Here is a 24546-nt window from a genome sequence, read left to right as displayed (position 1 = left end):
ATATTATACATTATTTAAGTTTCTATTAACAATTGTCATTTTGGCTAGGCCCCTGAAACGTTTGGAATTTTGTTCAGATGAAGATGACGCTAAAAATTGCAACAAAGAACGGATATGGATGAGCGCTTGAGATTTTGCGATTGTTGATAAAGTACATGCTTCGAGAGCTGTTGAAGCATCTGTTGTGATAAATATGCGATAAGGCACGTTTTCGATTAGGTGCTTTGTTGACTGATAGGTGCATTTTTGTGTGAGGAAAGAAAAGGTAAATCAAACTCAATTTCAAAATTTGAAATTGAGTTTGATTTACCAACATAGGACATATATTAATAGTGTGACTGTGTATCCTGTCCATATATTGTGTATCTATGATGATGACGGTTTATATTTTGCAGCTAATTTGTACAAGTTTTTGATGTAGCACAGTCACTAGAGTAGAGATGTTGATGGGGCGATGCTGTTGAATCGGATTTGCGCGATCTCCAAGCCGATAACTGACGGGAGATTGCTGAATCAAGACAACTGGCGTGACCTCTACTCATGTCGCAAACCAGATGATGCCTCATAGCTCGAATATGCAAGAGGGATAGATTTTCGATTATTCGATGTTGGCGGCAGGAACTACAAGTCAAGTCAATTTGTCAAGTCTAAACATTATTAAATCCGACTTTAACTCTAGGACTCATTTTGTGTCCATATTAGCGAGAATCGATTGCCATAAATTTCGTGCTGTGTACATCAGCCAATTAGGACCACTGTAAATACTAACATGATGATGATTGTTTCAGAGCTCCCAGAACCGATTACTGATCAAGAATGGGCGTGTCGTCAACGATGACGGAATGGAAGACGCTGATGTCTACATCGAGGATGGCATCATCAAGTGAGTTTACATTGTTTCTATTCAGATCTTCTTAGTCGGCATCTTCATTCCTATTTAGATACAGGCAGAAAATGTTAAACACTATAACAATTAGTTTATGAGCACAGCTCGGACAGGTTATCGCAAAAACAAATACGGTAATAGAAAAAGACGCAAACTATTGGACATTTGTAAATAACATGAGACTGTTATGAGTTTAAAACATCTTGTTCTATTTTCGAGTTACAACTGTTTTGCGATGATCTGTCCGAGCTATTTATGAGGTGTCAAAAAGATTTGAAAATATTTCGGCGGGGTTCGCCCATTTCAAACTGTGTGCAATTATGGAAACCAATCACAAACTGTATAGGTATATAAACCGAATTAGAGAAAAAAAAAATTCGCTTTCTGCGCTAATTTTATATCCAGTATGTTAATCTCATTTAAAAAATAATTACTTTGACATCAAAAGCCACAGCATAATAATACTCGAAAACATAGCAAGGAATGGAAAATGAACGCTAACGTTTCTTTTTACCGATATACGGATTACTAACTCTAATTCACATTAAACAACTATCCCATGGAAGCAAGCATGACATAATAAAATAAATAACACCCCGGACCAATTTGTCGAGGAAGTATTCGTCCACATCGGTAAATTAAAAGTAGAGCCGCCTTCCGTCCGGCCTCATACATAATCTATAAATAAATACATCGCGTGACAGGTTAATTCACTTTTAAAACGAAAGTGAACGTAAGAACTTATCGGCTTTTTGTGGAAATGTGAGTAAACCATAGTGGCAAATAAATTGACCTGGCAATAACTGGTATTTTGTAACTGTAGCTGTTGTTACGTGTGTTGTTAGGACCTTTTTTTAATACTACGTCGGTGGCAAACAAGCATACAGCCCGCCTGATGGTAAGCAGTCACCATAGCCTATGGACGCCTGCAACTCCAGAGGTGTAATATGCGACCCGAAGCTCTGGCAACCTTACTCACCGGCAGGAACACAACACTATGAGTGGGGTCTAGTGTTATTTGGCTGCGGTTTTCTGTAAGGTGGAGGTACTTCCCCAGCTGGGCTCTGCTCTAGATCTGGGATATAACATCCTCTCTGCTGTGATGCCACTGCCACACAAAGCTGTTGTTTAAGGACATACTTGGGTCCACAACCTTTTTTATGTTGCTTTGTATTGTATAAGTATTTGTGTACAGGTATCATTTATGTCTTTGTTGGAACCGTAGATCTCCAACAGATTAGCTATTTGAGTTCGGTTTTTTTATTCGTAAGTTTTGTATGTCAAAATTATTCGTTTTGTTTGAAGTTTGAACTCACTAGATGTTTTAATTTTATCGAGGGTTCTTAAATTTCACTCAAACAAAATCTTATCAGATACCAGTATATCGACATGCTTATTAAACCCTATTTAATTAACACTTCTTACACGCAAACATGCATATCCTCGTAATAACCACTTTTAATAAAACCGTTAGCGTATGACGGAGTGATAGAATTTCTAGCCACTTTTATGGGAAGGGGATTACGATAATATTTATTTATGAGATTATAACTAGACACCTAAACATGATAGGACTAAGTTAGGGTACATTTACTAGAAAATCACGATTTTCCCTGATATATAGGAATTCTGCAGCGATATCATGGTCGCATTTTTGTCAGGACTGTGTTTGAATAACAGAAATTTCAGGAACTTATTGATGACTGTTAAAAGAACTGACCGATGATTATTTTTAAAGCTTGAATAGGTATTATTGTTAAACTGTGACTATAAGTAGATGAGTTTCGAATCATTGAAAACCTGAAGATTTTCGTGGTGTCTTAGCACCACAAAATTTAAAGGGGGTCACTATACATATACTTCTATATTTCGTAGCTAACAAAATATGGATTGAATCGTCCGAAATAAATGTTTTTTTTTTATTGCCTTAAGAGCCTCAGTACCCCTGGCCTAGATCTACCAAGTTGAACGTATTTGACAGCCGGACAGTACAAATTCGTGAATGTTAACTAATATTGTGGATTGCGACGGCATGTCAGGAATTTCGATTAAAATTCATTTATGATGCTATAAAAGACAACCAATTCCACCAACAAGTCTAATTAACATGTAAGTGCACGCGACTTTGCATATCCTGATAGCTTTAATAAGTCTATTAGTGTATGACTGAACTACGGAACTCCTCAGTCATGCTTACATATTTGATAGACATATCTACAACGTAAGTATAGGGGAAACAAAGTTGTTAGTTGATTCTTATTGGCCTAGTTATTTATGTCGAAAAACTTTCGACTACTAAAAGTACTAAATAACTAGTTCTAGTAACATTCTAGTAAATGAAGTTGCAACGCTGCAACGGTTTGATTTGTTGGATACAATCGTGGTAACTTACCACTTCGATTGAATTTTTGAGACTTCGGGATCAGCACTGGAACAAATTAATATCTACCAGTAGTACCAGTTAAGCGTCTTCATATCTGCAGGTATCAGATTCAAAGTAAGTTGTCTTGTAGTGTTATTATCATTTCTTTTGCAAGAAGACTACATATGTACTTTAATTTTAATAAAGCACTAGAAACAGTTCATGCACCATTTATTACCTCGTAGACTAGCTTTATTCAGTTAATTAAGCTCAAAGTTCCCGATAAGCTCTATCCTAATCGAATCCATTGTGATATTTTTAATACATCGATCGCAGATAAGATAATGCTCATTATCTCTGCTGGTCACGGAGTTAACCGTTATGCTTTCACTATATACTGTTTTTCTTATTATTATGTGTACAATGCTTAGTAAAATTTCCCAGCGTGTGACAGACGAGGATAATTTTTCTGGGTAGGTTTCATAAATATGTATACATTCCTTAACCTTAATTAACTCGACTAACTCGACTGTACTGTACCAAAACTAAAGTACTTACACCTCAATAGTTATGTTTAACCGACTCCAAAAGATATTCACAGATGGATATATCTTTATTGCACAAAGGAAAACATAGGTACCGCACAAAAGTAGCACCTAGCATAGAAAAAAGATGGTGCATTTACGAACCAAAAATTTATGAATTGTATGATTTTATAAAGTATGTTTACGAAGCGTCTACTAGTTTTTTAAGAACTTCAAATTCACAGATGTGTCGGTGCCTGGGTGGTCCCGTTTATTGGATCCGCAGAAGATATAAAACGCACACCATATATGCGTTCTGACAAATCCACAATCAATCATACATTGATCTACATGTTAAAATCGTAATAGTTAGCAATCAATGTATTTCATATGTACTGATAAACTAGGTTTACATTTGAGTTATTTCCTTCATGAATAAAAATTAAATCGAACTAAAACTGAGCGTATCTAACATTTAAACGATTTCCGCATTCTAATAATTAGGCATTAAATGGCCATTCAATAAAACAAATTTAATTGCCTGTGGTACAACCCTATAAAATCCGTTTTCGGTTGTATAACGTCGCGTTGCATTCTTGGCCTTATTTAGGCACCATAGCGTACCAAATTGCATACAAATTATTACATTTATAACGGTTGTTACCTAGGGTTGTCGATTACGTAAATAATATTATTTTCAATTATTTGATTATGATGATTTAGTTTTTAATGTTGACACTGATTAATATTTTAAGAATATTATGAATAAATGAATTCTATGAGTAATAAAAATAAAATAACTGGGTAGGTAAAAAAAATCGATGCTGGCCTATTTATATAGGATACACGCTAGGAGATATCAATAAATTTAATCAAATAAAAACTTATGAGCACTATCATAAATACATCATACAAAACTAGATATTTCAAACTAGAGACAGCCCTGTTAATACAGTTCAGACCATAATGTTTACAGCTACTATATTTACCCGGCAGCGGACCGGGACCGCCGTTATGAACAATAGTAATGCTATTCATTACCTAGTCTAGTTCACCACTTGACATGAGCACTATCATAGACTAGAGAGGAGCCGTATACACTATACCTACATATCTAAAACGTTATTAAATATTTATCATTCAAAACCATCATTTAAAAGTCAATTGTATCAGCCAATATAGCAAGCAACTCGAAATTTGCATCAGATTACTTTGCCTCACATATTGAGATGTGGATAAAATGCAACTTTCTTATCAGTTTTTGAAGTACAAAGGGAGCCTTTCCGAGCTGATGTGGTGAAAATGCTTTTACCTTCTACCTGTACTCTCGCTACTCACACAAAACCCGCGCAATTTCTCTTTTCCACAATGCAGAGTTCTCACGCGTTGCGTTTGCTATGAATATTTGTGTGTGGGTGTGTGTGTGTTTGCATGTGTGCGTGTTACACAATGCGGGTCAAGCACCTGCCCGCTCCAATTAGTGACGTCTTCATTGTTCCCGACGAATAGGGTTGACACTTTTAATTATTTTTAACCCTTAAATCGACAGAAATCCCGGCAGGTTGGGAGTTAAAACCTCCTCGGCGCTCAGTAGTAGTAATGACTTACTTACTTAAGGAAAAAAAACCGGCCAAGTGCGAGTCGGACTCGCGCACCAAGGGTTGTACGGTACGTTGCATTACGCAAAAAACAGCAAAAAATCACGTTTGTTGTATGGGAACCACCATACCAGTGGCCCAGGATGCTACTTGTCATGGAAATCTGAGGGCCTAAAAGAGAAGGATGCCCGCAATTTGCGAGCTTTGGTGTTTGCTTAGGCCCTCTGTTCCTGCCTGACGAGCTAATAGAAGTAGTTTGCCAGTATGTGTAGAGGTGTGTAATGTATGTATAATCATCATGACATGATAATGATAATGTACGAGTATTGTGAGAGCAAATGACTGCGATTTTCTCGTCAGGTCATACACCTGCCCGCTCTAATTAGTGACGAGTTCATTATTGCCGCTAGGGTTGCCAACAATGTTGTCCACTTTTATCCAGGCTGGCCTTACTACAGTGTTTAGTATGACCTACATATTTACATCTTAGAGTATAGTTAGACATAACAGAATCTTCCTGTGCAACTGACTGGGTTATCTATACTCGAATCTAAAGTTAGATAGAGTTTATTATAACATGTAAGTTTATAGTTATTCGGGACACTGCGTAAATATGCCTAAACTAGATTTTTTTTTCCAACTGATGTTAGTTTACTCTAACCAGTCTAACCTAACTACATCATCTATATGGACTTATTATTATAAGTTCCTTATTTTCGCCTAACAGAGGAAAAACATTTCTCCAAAAAATAATCTGAAATTAATTTTAATAGCGTGTTAAAACTGTTAAATCTGCCTTTGTTTGTACGCTAAAATTAAGAAATCCATAATAAATACCGGCCATTGAAAGTGCCATCTTCTTTGTTTAATTTTTTTTAAATCAGGTAATCCGCACAAATTTTCTAGCGAAGCAATAAACAGTACCAAAATAGGGTAGGTTCTTATGTTGTGCTTATAAGAATAATAATTATTTATTAGCACAAAAAAAGAACACAAAACATTGATTTATTTAGAGTACAGACGAACAGAATTGTGCTAAAAGGTCCTCACTCAGCTTAATGTCCCGAAGTGAATCCCAGGACACACTACGTGACGCTGAATTTAGTGAGGCCTGATAAAACTAAATCTAGAACTAAAACTAACTAGGTAGCAGAAATAAGTTCAAAATTAAGTAAGTAACAAAAACATAAGGATCAATCCATATCCATACTAATATTATAAATGCAAAAGTGTGCCTGTCTGTCTGTTAACTCTTTACGCCTAAACCGCTGAACGGATTTAGTTTACATTTGGCATAGAGATAGTATAAGTCCCGGGGAAGGACAGAGGATAGTTTTTATGTCGGAAATGAAAAGAGGGATGGAAATGAGAAAATTAATGAATTGCCTGTTAATTGGTGTTAGCATATTCTCAAAGTTATTGCCATTATGTTTTATCCAGCCGCTATACTTACTCTAACTGCTGGAACTATATATTAAATTAAATATGGATAATTGACAAATATCAATATTAAAAAATCTTGTGGCATGGTGTTTTAGTTTTCTATATTACCACATTACCACCATGCCACAAGATTTTAATTTTGATTTTTGTAAAACTAATAGTAACATAATAGAAATTGTGCCGGTGACAACCCTAACACTAGACCAAAGTGTAATGCACGTTAGTTCCATTTTGACTTCATTAACGTAGGTGGTATACTAAACCAGTACACATGCATATTCTAGTATACATATATGTACTCAGTATACATACCTATATACATACATTTTTAGTGTAGTGTAGTACATACTACATACCTATACTCAGTAAACGTTACACGTTTACTAGTACGGCCATTTTGGCCGTCAAGCGTGAACCGTGACTGGGAACGCGTATTTCCGCTGAGATTGGGAGATAACTTGAATTAATTGCATATCTTACCTAACTTCCATAGTACAACTTTAATAAAGAGTTTATACCAAGCCTTTCTTAGTATTTGTGAAATAATACGGTGCATTGGGATAATTTCGACAACGGGGTAATGTTGAAAATCGCTATTATATCTACTAAACTAAAAATCACTCCATACTTTGGAAACACTAACGTACTGCAACGCTTAGCGCCACTTGCACTATCCCACTAACCCGGGGTTAATCGGTTAAACCGTTAACACAGTGTCAAATCGTACTGGCCCATGGTAACTCCAGGTTTAACCGGTTAACCCCGGGTTCGTGAATGGGGCAAGTGGCCCTTATAAAGGCATCTTGCTAACTGTTGTAACGTTATAAAGTGCTTCTATGCTTCTAGTTTAGTAGATATTAGCGATTTTCATAATTACTCCACTTTCGATTTATCCCAAAGCACCTTATTATATGTATTTCTTCGTCATAAGCATAAAACTAAGTAATCTATGCGTCATACTTCTACCGGCAAATGGCACATCTATGGTTTCATGGTACCTAGACCTAGTAGAAAGAAACTGGCGTAGTTTAAGTAAATAAATTAGGTACAAATTAGGTAAATTAGGTATAAGACAAATGTAATGAAATATTGGCAAAAAGTAAATTACCTTTTTCTAAAACCCAAATAATATCTTTTTGTAGCATTTTTAAACTCTAATCAAATACCACCCGCATATATCTATGCGGTTGGTATAACCCAGATTGTGTGTGTGCATATATGTATATTCTAAGGTCAATAGTTTCCCAACCTCCATGTAACGCATTTCGTTAAAGGAATTATAACAATTGATCTATTAATTCCATTAATTGGCCGGATTGGTTAAATCAGTTTCGTGAGTCAGCGTTCTATTGGCCCCTATGAAGTCTATTTTATGACGCTTTTCAATTTATTTTTAAATCTTGTTAACAGCCTATCTTCAAAGTACGAGTATATAGCTGTTTTTGTACAGCGGCCAAATTTTTGTGAATGATTAAAAATTGCTTGTTATTAAATCTTTTTTTGCCTACATTTTTAGTGCCGCTATTTCCAATTTACTGTTCACTGTTAAGTTTATAGTGAGTTTGTTTTTAGAACCCTATTACTAAGACTCCGCTGTCCGTCTGTCTGCCACCAGGCTGTATCTCATGAACCGTGATATCTAGACAGTTGAAATTTTCACAGATGATGTATTTCTGTTGCCGCTATAACGACAAATACTAAAAAGTACGGAACCCTCGGTGCGCGAGTCCGACTCGCACCTGGCCGGTTTTTATGATTTTAGGTAGGAGGCAAACGAGCAGACGGATCGCTCGATGGTAAGCAATATCGTCGCCCATGAACACCTGCAAAACCTGAGGGGTTGCAAGTGCGTTACCGGCCTCTTTTTTCTTGAAGGTTTGATATGGTCTCATCGGTCCGATAATACCGCGGGCCACAGTTTCCAAAGTTAGGAAGTTTCTGGTGAAACGCACAGTTGAGGACTGCCAACCATCTAAGTTGTCGACATAGCTCAGAGACTTAAGTGGCAGCGGGCGGGCCACATTGCTCGCAGAACCGATGGCCGATGGGCAGAAAGGTTCTCGAGTGGCGACCACGTACCGGAAGACGCAGCGTGGGAAGGCCCCAGACTAGATGGACCGACGATCTGGTTAAAGTCGCGGGAAACCGTTGGTTGAGGGCAGCGAATGACCGTTCGTTGTCGAGGTCCTTGGGGGAGGTCTTTGTCTAGCAGTGGACGTCTTTCGGCTGAGACGATGATGATGAACCATCTAAGTGGAATAATGGAGTTCTTAAAGTTTAAGATAAATATACCACATATTTGTCATAAATTATGTAATTGAGAGATTTGAGAGACATGTTTTGTCAAATTCAATAGTTTAGTAGGTATACTTCATTCAAAGCACCATTAATCTTCATGAGGTTATAAATTGATAACCATAACCCATAACTAAATACGTAGTAAAAAAAGGCCTTAAGATACTGATATAAAAAAATACATAATACCTTTTGTCAGGTTTGTGATCAGGATTCTGACGTCGGTCACGCGCATATATTTATGACTATACCTTATATGTCAAACAATGCGTTTTACAATATATATTTTGCATTTGTATCTGTCCATATAATAATTCAATGTACCTAAAAATCGGCGTTAAGGATGACTCACGTTAGACCGGGCCGTGTCCGGGCCGGAGCTTCCGGCGCTTCGTTTTCTATGGAAAGCATCACGTTATCACCTGTCATGTCATAGAAAAGGTCTAACGTGAGTCAACCTTTACTGCCAACGTGAAAAAACACTTACGAACGCATTGTAAAGTGTCGTGTACACAACCCTACTGAACGATATTATTCTAACAAGTCGATTTTTATGCTTTATGGCAATCACCGCAAGTTATTTTGAGCTATTTGGAGTCTTGTTATCAAATATTTGTTATGAAAAAGCAATCAGCTTTAGTCGGCATGCCTACCCGCGAATACGGGGTAATTTAGATCGACCGATATAACGGGCACGGCGGAGTGCGTGCCACTCATACAATACCTAACCAAAATATTTTTGCTGTTAGGTTTTTACTACGTTTGTAGATGAAAGACAACCTTTGCGGGATTCGATGATTTTACACGCGTTTTTCTTTTATTTCAAAAGAAATAAACTAATTATTAGTCACAGTTGCCATTTGCCCTAGACCTGAATAATAAAATGTAAGTCGCAATGGGGTTGGCCGGTCGAAATAATTAGCAGAGGGCGCCAGCATAGCTTGCCCTGTCAATCCCTAGAATTGTGTCAAATTTTTGTTTTTTTAATGCCCTGGATGCCAGCCCTTTAAGCCAAATCTCATAGAAAAAGGGGCAAGCTATGATGCGCCATCTCTGCAAACCTTTGACAGTTGCCAACCCCATTGATAACTGATAATCGGGATGGCAGATGCGAACTAAATGTCACGTGATATTTTCTTCTATAAATTTGCACTTAATGGTCCACTGATTACCAGTCCGCCGGACGATATCGGCCTGCCAGTTTTTCGGAGCTGTCAAAGTTTTGTTCTAACTGACAGGCTGATATCGTCCGGCGGACTGATAATCAGTGGGCCCCTTTAGCCAGGCCCCCTGATATGTTTTTCAAAGGGTAAATATAAAGCCTGTAAAGCCCAAGGTTTTAATGGCCATAGGTAAAGAAAACAGTTTCACATTCTCGACCAAGTCGAAAACACGTAAAACTTAATTATTTGAGAGCACACTTCATGTTGAGATCCCTAACCAATGGCAAACCAAACTTTGTCAGTAAACGAGCTGACGTAACTCCCGTGCTGTCACGCAACGACACATTGTCACGGCATAGCGCGATATAAGCGTAGGTACAGTCGCCATCAGATATATCGGAGCGGGCAAGGCGCTCACAAATATCTGAACACGCCTCTATTGTCAGGGCGTTAGAGTGCGTGTTCAGATATTGTGAACACCTTAGCCGCTCCGATATATCTGATGGCGACTGTACATCGACCATTGAACTATTATTACTAACGTATACAACCGGCACAGAAAACCAGTATTTTGCGCCATGAGTTGCTGCTGTTTTGGCATCAAACCATGGAAGCGGAGCGCGAATCTCGCAACCTAAACGCGTAAGCGCCATGAATTTTTACGACGCTTACGACGTTTTAAATTGCTATAGCTATAGCTGCCTCCCCCTTGTAGTCTCCTCTTCCTAGTCCTTGCTGCAGGATCTGCTGGCTGGAGTTACCCCAAGAATCAGAATCAGAATCAAACCATGGAAGCGGAGCGTGAATCTCGCAACCTAATAAACGCGTAAGCGCTATGAATTTTTACGACGCTTGCGACGTTTTAAATTACTATAGCTATCTTAATAAGAGTATGTATATTCGGGTTTCGAGGTCAATACTGTTAACAGCGATTCAATCGTAATCGTAACAGTAACATTGTTATCAAGCCACAAATCGCGTGTAAACTGCATATACTAACTGCAGTTGCATAACAACCCATATTGTGTGAGAGGAAATTGGTATTGGCATTACTTAATCTGTGAGATCTTGGCAGGAAAGCCTGAATATGACGGTTGAATGGAATAGCGTAAGTAGATAAGATGAAAAGAGATTGTCTAATATGCCCTTGTCTCTGTATTGATTTGTTTCTACTGTATTTTCTAAAGCATTAAGAAGAAGTGTTTGGCACATCAGTCCGCCGGACGATATCGGCCTGTCAGTTAGAACAAAAATTTTACAGTTCCGAACAAAGATAGATATAAGATATAACTCCGTAATAGATGGATACAGTCTAAGGAAGAAATGTGTCTCGAAAATCAAGAAAATTTGATTCTCGATCAGATGGCGCCACTATTACCTTTGGCCTACTCTCGGATAGATGACGTTGACGGTTTCGTTTGTTATTTAACACTTATAAAATTCAGTCATTATTGCACTCAAATCTCACATCATCTCAGGGAACAAATTAATTATCTATATCTGATAGCCACATAATTTGTCAGCGCTAAAGTAAAAACAAACTTGACCACAGAGCACATTACATATATGGGCGCGGATGTGAGCTGTTACTGTATTAGCGCTTCCTGCGCTCCACGCATCCAAATCAACGCGGCTTCAATTTGGATTGTTGTCGATTCGATACTTTACATTTGTACAATCCTCTGACCATTCATAAACTTTATTGTCATGAAATAAGGTCTACCATTAACCAGTGTGTTAATACTGTTTAACAACCTAATCATATTATTATGATACCAATTTCATTTCGATGTCATCGCACTCCATTTAACAGGTATTTCAAATCGAAGTCACACTATGTCTGGATATGTCACCTTCATACCGAGGTCGGGAACAGAAACAAGAGGATATGTGGCTAAGCTGGATAAATCAATCAATCAAAAGAAACAACATACAAACTAACATAATTATAGTTATACAATAATAATAAAAAACTATTATTGCGAGTTCAGCGGATTTTAGCTTTACAACAGATAGTTTTGACAAAAAAGACCCTACGAAAATTTCTTTGTATATTTTATAGTTTTAATGTCTCTACCCAGTTCCAGTAAAAAAAAAAAAGATTAGTCCGTTGTTTTGTTTCCACACGTGATTTATTATTAAATTAAAGTATTAAACGTAATGATCTAAAAATAACGACGTAAACGGTTAATAGGCGTGAAATTGGATTCGGCAGGTTGTCTATTCTGCGATGTGGAGAATGCGAGTCATTCATCAGGTAGGGTAGGACGCATAATCAAATATTGTTCTTTACGAATTTCTGAACTTATTGAAATTAGTTACGCTCAGTCAAATCGTTTCTTGTATGGAGCATGCCGAATCCTTGGATACTGTTAATTGAAACGGCCAATGGAAAACACATTCAATAAATTGTTTATCGTATTCTCGCGCACTAAACTGACTTTCCAATATCAGCTTCAGCGTTATATTTTAGCCACCATGATTGTACGTACCTATCTGTAGGTTTATACTGCGCAATGTATTTATAAGTATATCCAATTACTTGTTTGATTACTGGATTGATTGCGAGATACGATTAACTTTCTCAATGAAATCCATCATCGGATCTCTAGAGTAAACATGTGGGCTTGACTTGGCCACCTGTGGGCGTGGGACACTCGCTAATACCCTTGATAACAATGCAAATAACCCTTTGCCCTATAAACCTTTATTATACTATCATTACTATCAATCTATCATACAATTCTCATATAAGAATTGTTAAAGTAATACACTTACTTTAACAGTATAAACCAATAAAAAAATGGTTTTGTGTTAGATCATAATACACTGCTGAGATAATCGGCGCGATTCTGGAAATGAATTAGAGATTAACTAGATATGAAATAGTAAAGATATGTGCCATTCCACGGCAAAAGGTACCTTTTGGCGGCTGGCGCTTACGTCACATAGCGTCGCAAATTATTGCGGCGCTATGCGACGTAAGCGCCATCCAATATTAATTGGAGCGGCTTTAATAATAGCGTAAGCGCCAACCGCCACAAGGTAATTTTACCCGTGGGACGTCACATATCTACTATTTCATATCTAGTGAATCTCTAAAGGGGCCCACTGACTATCAGTCCGCCGGACGATATCGGCCTGTCAGTTGTTCGGAACTGTCAAATTTTTGTTCTAACTGACAGGCCGATATCGTCCGGCGGACTCATAGTCAGTGGGCCCCTTTATTCATTTCTCGAATCGCGCCGAATAACCTATTTCGCACAAAGAAAGAGCCACAAAAGCACCACAAGTCATAACTGTCATTACAACGAAACTGTAAAATAACAAAAAGGCGAATGTTACTCGTAACATTGCTCGCGAAATCGAGTGAGAATTCACAACAGAAAACAACGTTATCGGACATCTCGCGAACCAGTTCCCGAGATAAGTTTCAGAGTACACAGTACATACAGTATACACAGCACAACATTAAGTATACATTTTGTTTAGCTGCTATGCTAACATTCTTATTATACAGGGTAGTTTATATAACGTGAATGATAAACAAAATTGGCTTTTAATTTTATTATAAATATAACTAGCTACTGGATACTGGAAAACGTGATTAATAAAACATACTTATTGCACAGAAGAAAGAAAACTAAATTATTATTTTTTTACCTTCGATTTAACGTCACTTACTTTCGCTTCCTAATTAAATTTGCGGCTGCAATAGGTTATTCACTAGGTACTTTACTCGTCTTAATATTACTTTATCGATGGTTTTTAAGAACAATATACCCTTTTCTGATGGAGTATGGCTGGGTCAGGAAAAAAAATACTAATCATCCTGACTCAGGATGATTAGTATTTTTTTCTGCTCTGCAACTGCAATCTCATGCATTTTTTTTTTATTATTTTAAAACATGAGTTTCTCTTAAACCGATTTAGTTATTTACTAATTTGTTATTTAAACAAATGGGACAATAAATTAATATGCAAACATAATCACAACTTGCACGCTGATGATTTTTATCTACTGTGCATGTGCAATCGACATAATTCCTTATGTTTATAAATTATAAACATTAAACATGTCGCCAACCGGTTATGTAATTGATAACACAACACACTAATATCAACCTAATTATTTAACTCGTAAAACCAAAGAGGATATAATATTATAGAGCGGTACTGTCATAGTAAATTTTTTAACCACAGTAAATTCACTGCCATCTATCGACAAACTTTAAAACTAAAAATGAAGATTTATTATAAAAATAAGATAAAATGTATTTAAATATGGATAGATGTTTTTTTTTTGCTTTAATTATTTTTATTATTTTGACCCATGTTCTTTCACTGGTATGCGTTAAAATTGTTAAATAACAAACGAAACCGTCAACGCCCTCTATACGACAGTAGGCCAAAGGTAGTGGCGCCATCTGATCGAGAATCAAATTTTCGGGAGTTGACTTGTGAGAATTACGGAGAATACGGAGTTATATCTATCTTTGGTAAAACTCAAATCAGGTTACAAGTCAATTATAAAGTTGTCATACACGTGATAGTAGACGCAAACCAAACTGACGACCGGGGTCCTATCTCTATATCTCTCTCACCCTACATTCGACCACACGAGAGTGAATGAGAAGTTTTACGACCCCGGGCGTCAGTTTGGTTTGCGGATACTATATTATACACAGTACGGTAGTCGCCAATCATACGTATTATATATAACCGTATCACAATGGGACAAGGTACACATTCGTAAAGATATTTTTGATGACCTCTGTATGAAATAGAACTAAGCGAGACTGCTAAAGTTGTTATTTTTTGGATAATTAGCTGTTGGTGTGTTATGTGATTGTAAACTGTATTACGTTATGAATAAGGTACATATTTGTATGGCTTGTATGAGAGGAAAGTCGATTAAGATTGTGTGAACTGCTAGGATATGCTGACATAACGATGTAAAGCGAAAGTATGGGAATTTTACTTTTTACACGGAAATGGAAGTAAACGGTTAAATTGTGATTATAGTAATATTTCATTGTTTTTAAAGAACTCTCTTTAGACGATTGTTTTTTCGAGAAAAATTTGATGTTCCTTTATAGCGTCCGTTCAGTACTAAGAAGGCAAAACAGGAACCCTTTATTTTGCGACTCTGTCTGTCAGTTTGTCTGTCTGTCTCATCGCCAATACATTAGTACATTATAGGTACTGGGTGTTTTTTCAACCGTTAGTCAAATTTTGCGAGGTTAATATACATATAGGTCATACTGAGCCGCTTTTATTTGGGACGCCAACCAATCGAGAGTAAAATTTTGACTCGGCTAAAACATCGACATCTAATCAGTTAAAATGTATGAAACAGTGATGTTTTTCGCGGTTTATTAATAGGTTGGTCCCAAAATATGGGTACGTGTTGAAAAACACCCTGTATACTCATTTCAAGACACTCTTTTTCTACTAAATTCGAAATATACAACTAAATCTAAAAGCAAATTGTGGCTGCGATTATGTTACATAATAAGTTTTTAGCAAAAAAAATATTTTTGGTACAAGGTTTCCAGCTTTAAGCACAGGCAACTTAATACTCGTCGAGACAATTCTAAAAACCATTTTCATCACAGAGTTCCTATGGCCACCTCCTGTCTCCATCATCAGATCAGCTCGATGGTACAATAATATTGCATTGTCACCCGACTTACAATATGTATGCAAATTTTTAGCTTAATCGGAAATCGGTTAGCTGCCAAGATTTGAGCTACACTACCAGGCAAGTTAAATAAAAACTTGTAAACTTAGTGATAAAATATTGGGTGCGACAGTTTCAAAAAACGAAGCCATTAATAATAAAATATATCAGTCGAACTGCTACGTGTAGTTTAAGGTCGTATATTATTCACATCACACCTAAATATGTCAAATGTGATAAGACTGATAAGTAATTAGGTAATGTGTAATGGGTGTGAAATTAGGACGAGGTGCGGCTAGCCCTGAAACAATATCATTGTTAAATAGTATGACTGTGAAATTGTGAATTTGTGTGTTTTTGTTGATGTACTTATATTAACAACTTTTATAATTACGAGTATAAGGTAGGGTTTTAAATATTTCGATATTCGAAATTAAACTATCGTGAGGCATATTTCAAAATATTTAGATCAGTACGGTTTCAATCAATATTATTTTTAGTCGCTTTTGGCGACATGTTTCGGATTCGTCGGATGCAAGTAACATATTTTATCGGTATATCAACTTTATGAGATGTGGTATAAGGAGTACAAGATACCCATTATTTGGGGTATTTTTGCTCCTACCTATAGTTTACTTAGGGGTGCAAAGTTATCCCATTGTGCGCTAAATTTATAGGCTCTGCCAAAAAAGAGTAATTTTGTGACTAACGTAAATTCAAAATATATATACAATTTCTTTTATCTGAGTATATAAATAATAATATAGAAATATTAAGTTTGAATATATATGTCGTTAAGTCCTTTTATGAATTGGACCATCTTACGGTAGTTATTTTAAATGAATTGTGATGAAACTGACATATACTTACTTATTAAACACCTATGACATGTAAAATTTGTAATTTTATCAATAAAGGAATATGAATATGAATAATAATTAGTATAGGTATATCGAATCTTAAACGAATCTAAAAAAACGTATGTCATTTGTTCAGAAAGGTAACAACCAATAGGTATTTGGTATCACATAAATTTATGAAATTGAATATTAAGTTTTTAAGATCGGATCGGAATATTCGGAATTAAAGTAACTACAGGTGAGGTGACTATTACAGTATAGTTTCCAAACACCCCGATAGATGGCGCAGCCTGCAAGATAAATGGCGCTATCGTTAGTTCGCCGTAGTTTCTTGACGTCCTCTCGTACGTTCCGTACCATTATCGATTGACATCTAGTTTGTGTTAAAGCTAGAAACAAGATTTCTCTAGAAAGGGTGTTGGTTGGCCAAATGTCCAGCCAGCATCTTCGGAAAACCTCAAAAACTTGTAAAAAACTAAAAACAAATTCTTACTAGATAAGAGTCCTCGGCAAGCTCGGCCGAATTTCACCTTTCCATATAAACGGAGTTTCGTTCTCATTTTAAAACTACGTGTTGGATTGTAATTAAACTTTGTATGACATGAAGTATATAAATAATTAGTTTATAAATAAATAAATAAATTCATTTATTAAGGACCAACTAGGATCAATTTGTGTTAGTGACAGTCTTAAGGCTAATGTTAAGTATATACATAATTATTTACTGACTAGCTACCTACACAGTACAATTATAAAATTCTAGTTTCTAAAATAAATAAGTAAGCAGATTTAGAGATATAGCTTTAGTATATAAAACAAACGAAATAGAGCAAAAACAAGTTTTGCATGAAAAACTAAAATTCGCTGTATTTTTTTTTACTATTGTATCTGAAGCCACAGAAACTAATTACAGGACTAGATATACCTATTCCTACCGTAAGTACAAAGTTTCAGAGCAATCTAGCGAGTAGTTTGAAAATGAGAGCGTGACTATGTTTGTATGGAGAACCGGGCTTGCCGAGCTTAAAAATAAAATATAAAGTATTTGTAATGTACAAATGCCTTCTAGTATATAATAGCCTATCATAGGGTGGTATTGGACAGATGGAATACCACCCTTACGTACATTTATGTTTTTTATTAATTTAAAAACAAAATACTATTAGCCGGCTCGGCGGTTGCGGTACGGCGCGCCTTCTTTCTTAACACCAATACTAACTGACTATGAAATACATATACATATTATGAATTTATATAGTATATTATTTCATAAATGTTGGTAATAGTAATTGGAATAGAAAGCGAACGTATTCATAGATTTTTTTTATTTCTCCGGGTGATTGTTTTCTTTTAATTACTTATACCAGTATTGCGGCAATGGTATGTTAATATTTTATTGATTTTTCAATTAGTTCAGTAATAGTAGAACGACACTACTAACAGCAGTAAGTACTCGTGATGCCGGGCGGCATCGACCCACAGTTTGAGCTGGAGATGTTGATGGGCGCCAATATACCGAGATTCTATAGTCTGTGGCCCTCTGATTATGATTATGATCGTATCACGACGATTTTCGTGATGAGAAATATCTCGTGTCCATCGCCGGGGACTCACACTATCTCCATACCAATAATTCATTTAAATCTTTCAGGTATTTAAGCGTGATGAGGGAACAGACGGACAGAATTACAGTCGCCTATATGTTATATGTATTAATATTAAGTAGGGATATGTAATGAATGACCAGTTGTCCAATGACCTTGGGTATTGTGTGTAATAATTACAGATGTATTATTTGTTATTGTTCTATTGTGTACCTAACCAACTTTGAATACACCTTATATCACTTGTTGAGAGTTGACTGTGAAATATTACATACTAGCTTTTGCCCGTGTCTTCGTCTGCGTGGAATCAGTAAACCCTACGCTGGCGTCATCTGTAAAATACTTTGATCGGCCAACCCTATTTCACGTGAAGATATTTTATATTAACGTATTTGCTTTGCTAGCAGATTAATATTGCAATATACGAACATAAAAGGATGGAAATACACTGTTTACATAAAGACCTCGCTTCTCTCGGTTACAAATAAATAAACCAAAATTTTCGTCGTTTCAGACAAGTGGGCCGCAACCTTATCATTCCCGGCGGCACACGCACCATCGACGCGACGGGAAAGCTCGTGATGCCGGGAGGCATCGACCCGCACACGCACTTCGAACTCGAGATGATGGGCGCCAAGACGGCCGACGACTTCTACAAGGGCACCCGCGCCGCTGTTGCGGGAGGCACCACGACAGTCAGTAAGTACTCCTGATGCCGGGCGGCATCGACCCGCACATGCACTTTGAGCTGATGGGTGCCAGGACATATTGCCTTATATTAACCTATTGCTTGAAAATAGCACAAATGGCCAACATTCGGAGCGCAGCAGGGCGCTTACATCACTCTTACTCTGATACAGACTTCTAATAGGGAGCGTGCATAAACTGTAGGGGGCAGCACAGGAGACGTCAGATTTTTGGCGCGAGGCGTAAATGTGTAGTTTATGCTTCCTAAGTAGCCCACAAGATGGCAGCACTTGCTTTGGCGTGAAGTGTCAATGTACATGTGATGTACATGTTTATGGTTCCGATTCAGGCCACAAGATGGCAGACCCTCCAACGCGCACGGTCCCTATAACACTAGCAAAACTGCAACGGCTGTTTTGAAGAGCATTATTTTAGGAAGCCTGACTTTTAGCCCCTACAAATGGCGCTTCCGTCGTTTAGTCTACATTAGTATGTAATTATGTATGCTTAAATTTTATCTCGCGCGACATTTTCAATGTATTATAAGCGACTGGCGGTCCCGTGATGCCGGGTGGCATCAATCCGCACACACACTTCGAGTAATTAGTAGATGACAAATGAAACATAAATGCACTTAAAGAGATTAATATGAATCGCGGGATGAAACAGAATGCGTCCAAAAGCCAACCGATCATCGCAGAGGGCTAAAATACAATTATCCAATATTATAATTATCTAAATCAATTGTCAGTGAATTCGTTCAAAGTGAATTACAAAGAATACATTTTAAGTGTACAGAAAAATCGTAGTTAGAAGTCTGTGCTAATTCTTGTTATGTACTGTGTTTCTGGCTTCGTTGTGGAACTAGTTATGCAAATTGGGGGGGTATGAATGTTGCTGTAGTGGTCAATAGTTTTTACATTTATGGTGTGGATCAATAGTTTTAGTTATTTTGACTAAAATTATATTTAATTTGTATAGCTGTAGTATTATATTTTTTATATTTGATTTGTATAGCTGTTATATTATGTTAATAAAGTATTTTATTATTATTATTATATTTAAGTTTTTGTTGCGCTCTCTCGGAAAGGTTTTCACGGAAGACCAGCGTCGGGGACCTCAAAGGTTCCTTGACATGAAGCTGAGTGGAGACTATTTCAGGAACGCTTTATAACCAGCAATCTATGTTAGCGTCATTAGTTAAGTCTAAACTAAGCGTTTTTGAATAAAGCATCTTCTATTCTATTATCTTCTATAAATCAAAATTAAACAATGTGTCCTTGGACTTGTATTTTTTTTTGTTAATTTTAGTTTAATCACTGATTACCTAAATTCGACTTTTCAATATTACCCAACACACATAATAAATACAATAATCCATTGTTTTCTTTTTCCAGTCGACTTTGTGCTGCCTGAAAAGGGCCAATCACTGATCGAGGCGTACAACAATTGGAGGGAGAAGGCCGACGGCAAGGTTAGTCTTTATTATGTTAAACTTATTGTGCATTCAAATACAGACTTTTGAAATTTGAATAGCGTTTAGTTCGGCTTTCTTTTATTTTGTTGTTGACAGTTACGCAATGTTTATTTTTGGAGTATAAACCTATTGTGTTTTATGACAAAACAAAATTATTGTTTAGATTAGGTACGGTATAAAATATTTGATGTTGATTACAATACATAGATTGGCGTAAAGACCATGGTATAATAATATACTCCGCCTGGTACTCTCTTCCGAGCCCCGCGAACCACGTGACTGACAGTCTGACACAAGCCTACGTCATCATGCTGTTCACAGGTTCACGATGACTCGCTCGATGTTCGCGAGTCTCGGAAGAGAGTACCAGCCGGAGTATATTATTATACCATGGTAAAGACCAAAGAGTTTCGGTAGGCTGGTGCAAATGGAGATCACTTACTGGAATCTTATGTGATGCTAAAATTCCAGTTAGAACTAAAGGCAAGGTGTACAAAGCAGCAGTAAGACCAGCGATGTTGTATGGATGCGAAGCCTGGCCAGCCAAACAATGTCATGAACAGAAGCTACATACAACAGAAATGCGAATGCTTCGGTAGTCGGCGGGGGTGACACTCAAGGACATGATACGTAACATATACATCAGAGGCAGCTTTAAGGTTGCACCCATCACGGATAAAATCTCTGAATCCCGACTGAGATGGTATGGTCATATAATGCGAAGGCCGGAAAATCATATCGTCAGAAAATGCCTATCCATGAATACTATAAGAAGAGGACGAGGAAGACCACTTACCTCATGGACAAAAATTATTAAGAGGGATATGGAAAGCCTAGACTTACGTAAGGAAGACGCTCAGAATAGAACTGCCTGGAGACTCGGAATAAGGAAAGCCGACCCCGTATAACGGGAAATGGCGAGGAGGAAGAAGAAGAGAAGAGTAAAGACCAAAGATCCGTTGGATCGAGGCAGCGCACTACTGTCCCATGTCCCACCGCATGTAAAAGCCGTAATAGCCATTGAAAAATCGGTTTAAATTTGAATTTAGTTGCTAGAGAATACGGTACATGCATTACGGTACGGTACGGTCAAATGCACGACAGAATACGGTACGGTCAAATGCATTTTACTATTTCTCTTACGTTACAGCCGCAAAGTTCTGTAATGGCACAGAGTAACCGTCGTTATGGATATCGTTGTCTAAATGATACTTTTGTTAAAAAAAAAGAGGATGATTTTAGATTCGGCTGAAAAGATGACTCATGGCGCAATGAACTCTATGAGATCTTTAAAACCAAGTTTTGTGTCAAGCTATACTGCGATACCAATTTTTTATTTATTTATTTATTGTAAAATTAGTGATGAGTAGAGACCTAAGACACTGGCTACTCTTTTTAGAGCACTTTCATAAAAACTATAACTCACCAAACAAACCGTACCTTTTCAGGTGTGCTGCGACTACGGCCTCCACGTCGGCGTGACCTGGTGGTCCCCCTCCGTCCGCAAGGAAATGGAGAAGCTGGTCTCCGAGGACTTCGGCGTCAACTCCTTCAAGATGTTCATGGCGTACAAAGACGCCTGGATGCTGGACGACTATAATCTCATGTGCGCTGTGGAGGCGTGTGCTGAACTGAAGGCTTTGCCACAGGTACTGTCTACATCAGCTATTTACAAGGCGATCCTACCATCATACGTCTTACCAAAGAAGATATAATAGGATAGAGCGGTACTGTCATAGTAAATTTTGTAACCACAGTAAATTCAGTGCCATCTATCGACACACTTTAAAACTAAAAATGTTGATTTTAAAATACGATAAAATGTATTTAAATATGGATAAATGATTTTCCCCTCACTAGCTCGGAAAGTTGTCTTTTATCCTTTAAAACAAGCGGGGAAAAACGCATTTTATCCACTAGTGGGGAAAGTAATTTGACAGATAACAAAACGTAAAACGCTCATAATAATGATTCGTTTGATATTAATTATCATTAAACAAATGGTTTGAGAATGTAATAAAAAATACCTACTACAAAACTTCGTTAGCTAGTTGTAAGACAGAACAGCGACATCTAGCAACAAATTTGGACAACCACAAAACCTTTATTTAAATAGAAACAAATACAACCGGACAAAATATGTCAGTGACGAATTTGAAGAATTACGGCATACATACTTTTATATTTAAACTTTATTGCACAAAATATACAGCCTGGCAAAAAAGAGTAGAAATAAAAAGTGGCAACACTGTAGTGTCGTCCCTTTCAAATCAATCTAAGAAAAACGGGACGACACTGCAGCGTTGCCACTTTTTAATTTCTACTCTTTTTTGCCAGACTGTACCATACCTATATATAAATGACGGACTTAAGGTCAATTCTGCACCATTTTGAGTATTTTAGTCACATAATCATTACGTGTGCATAAACACTAAAAATAAATGTTGATTATTAAAGTTAGGAGGCTCGATAATAGATATCATATCGAATCTATTTACAGCAAAGATAGATATAACTTCGTAATAGATGGATACAGTCTAAGGAAAAAACGTGCCTCGAAAATCACGAAAATTTGATTCTCGATCAGATGGCTCCACTATCTTTGGCCTGCTCTCGTATAAAGGGGGTTGACGGTTTCGTTTGTTATTTAACAATTTTAACGCATATCAGTGAAAGAACATGGGTCTAAATCATAAAAATAATTAATGCTAATAAAAAAAATCATTTATCCATATTTAAATACATTTTATCGTATTTTTATATATCTTCATTTTTTGTTTTAAAGTGTGTCGATAGATGGCAGTGAATTTACTGTGGTTACAAAATTTACTATGACAGTACCGCCCTATCCTATTATATCCTCTTTGCTTTACAGTAATACAAGATTTTCAATTAGCAAATGTATAAATAAATATACATCAATATATATACAGGGTGACACCGGAGGTTCCTCTTCATTCGACCTACCTTCGGTGTCACTGTGACGCGTGACGTGGTTGTTCTGAGACAACCATTATGTATAATCTGGCAAAACCACATTGTCAGTTGAAAAAGGCGCGAAATTAAAAATTTCCTCAGGTCAACCTCAACCCTCAACCCGTCGCGCCTATGTTTTATGGTAAAATGTTGCCAATGTTTTTAAACTGACGTTAAGGTGGTTCGATTTTCATACAAAATTCAATCTGCTTTAATTAAGGCACTACACACTATTACTACAGAAATATTTGCTCATTTATCTACTTTCGAATATTCGTTTGCGCTAAATTAATAGAAAAACTTTGTTTCATACAGAAATCATACATAAATCAACGTAATTTTTTCATCAATTTTACGTATGTGTGTGTCACAAATGTCGTGTACAAATACGTTGCGTGCGGCGTTGCCACTTTATGACGTTGGCGACGTTGCCTGGCCGACCTGGCAGGATTTGCAGTGCCGTCATGTTTAGTGCATTTTTATTTGACAGTGTTGACACTGACACATAGGGTCATGTTTATTGTGACATCAATTTGTTTGTATAAATTGAAAATGATAGCAACGTCTAAATCAAGTTACAAAAATCATCGGTGTTCTGGTCCGCGAAAATCCAGAAAAAATCAGACTCAATTGAAGCGGAATTCATGATGGTGAAGTTTCGTAAGGTAGGTACAGTTTCATTCCTTCATTGTACATTGTAATTTTCTCGTGCCGATCTTTTTAGAAAATAATTCTCACTTCTTCCGTAATATAAGAAGTGAACAATAATACCTATATAATGTAATTATTACTGTTTTGGTTGCCGAATAGTCAATGTGTCACTAACTAGGTTTTTTTAGGTATTGTGCAAAATGAAGAGGCATTCTTGGAAATAAAATGTTTTCCTTCATTAGCCAGAAAAAATCAGGACATCCTCACTGCAATAAAGTATAATAAAACATTTCCTCTTCTTTCTTCCTATAACATTAGAGATTTTGTGCTATCATGA

General features: G+C 36.8%; 1 protein-coding gene across 2 annotated transcripts in view; it reads left to right on the top strand.

The window, feature by feature from the left end:
* The window catches only part of LOC134751409 (dihydropyrimidinase 1), a 59134-nt gene that overhangs the window by 22084 nt on the left and 12504 nt on the right, over positions 1-24546 (top strand). For both annotated transcript variants that reach the window (XM_063686811.1, XM_063686810.1), the window contains exons 2-5: positions 789-883; positions 18933-19117; positions 20503-20579; positions 22031-22231. In XM_063686811.1, the coding sequence (XP_063542881.1) occupies positions 789-883; positions 18933-19117; positions 20503-20579; positions 22031-22231 (558 nt within the window). The remainder of the gene's footprint in view (positions 1-788; positions 884-18932; positions 19118-20502; positions 20580-22030; positions 22232-24546) is intronic.

This window comes from Cydia strobilella, chromosome 22, assembly GCF_947568885.1.
Source record: "Cydia strobilella chromosome 22, ilCydStro3.1, whole genome shotgun sequence".
Lineage (NCBI taxonomy): Eukaryota > Metazoa > Arthropoda > Insecta > Lepidoptera > Tortricidae > Cydia > Cydia strobilella.
Note: the sequence above shows the minus strand (reverse complement) of the source record. Positions and strands in the feature narration are given on the sequence as shown.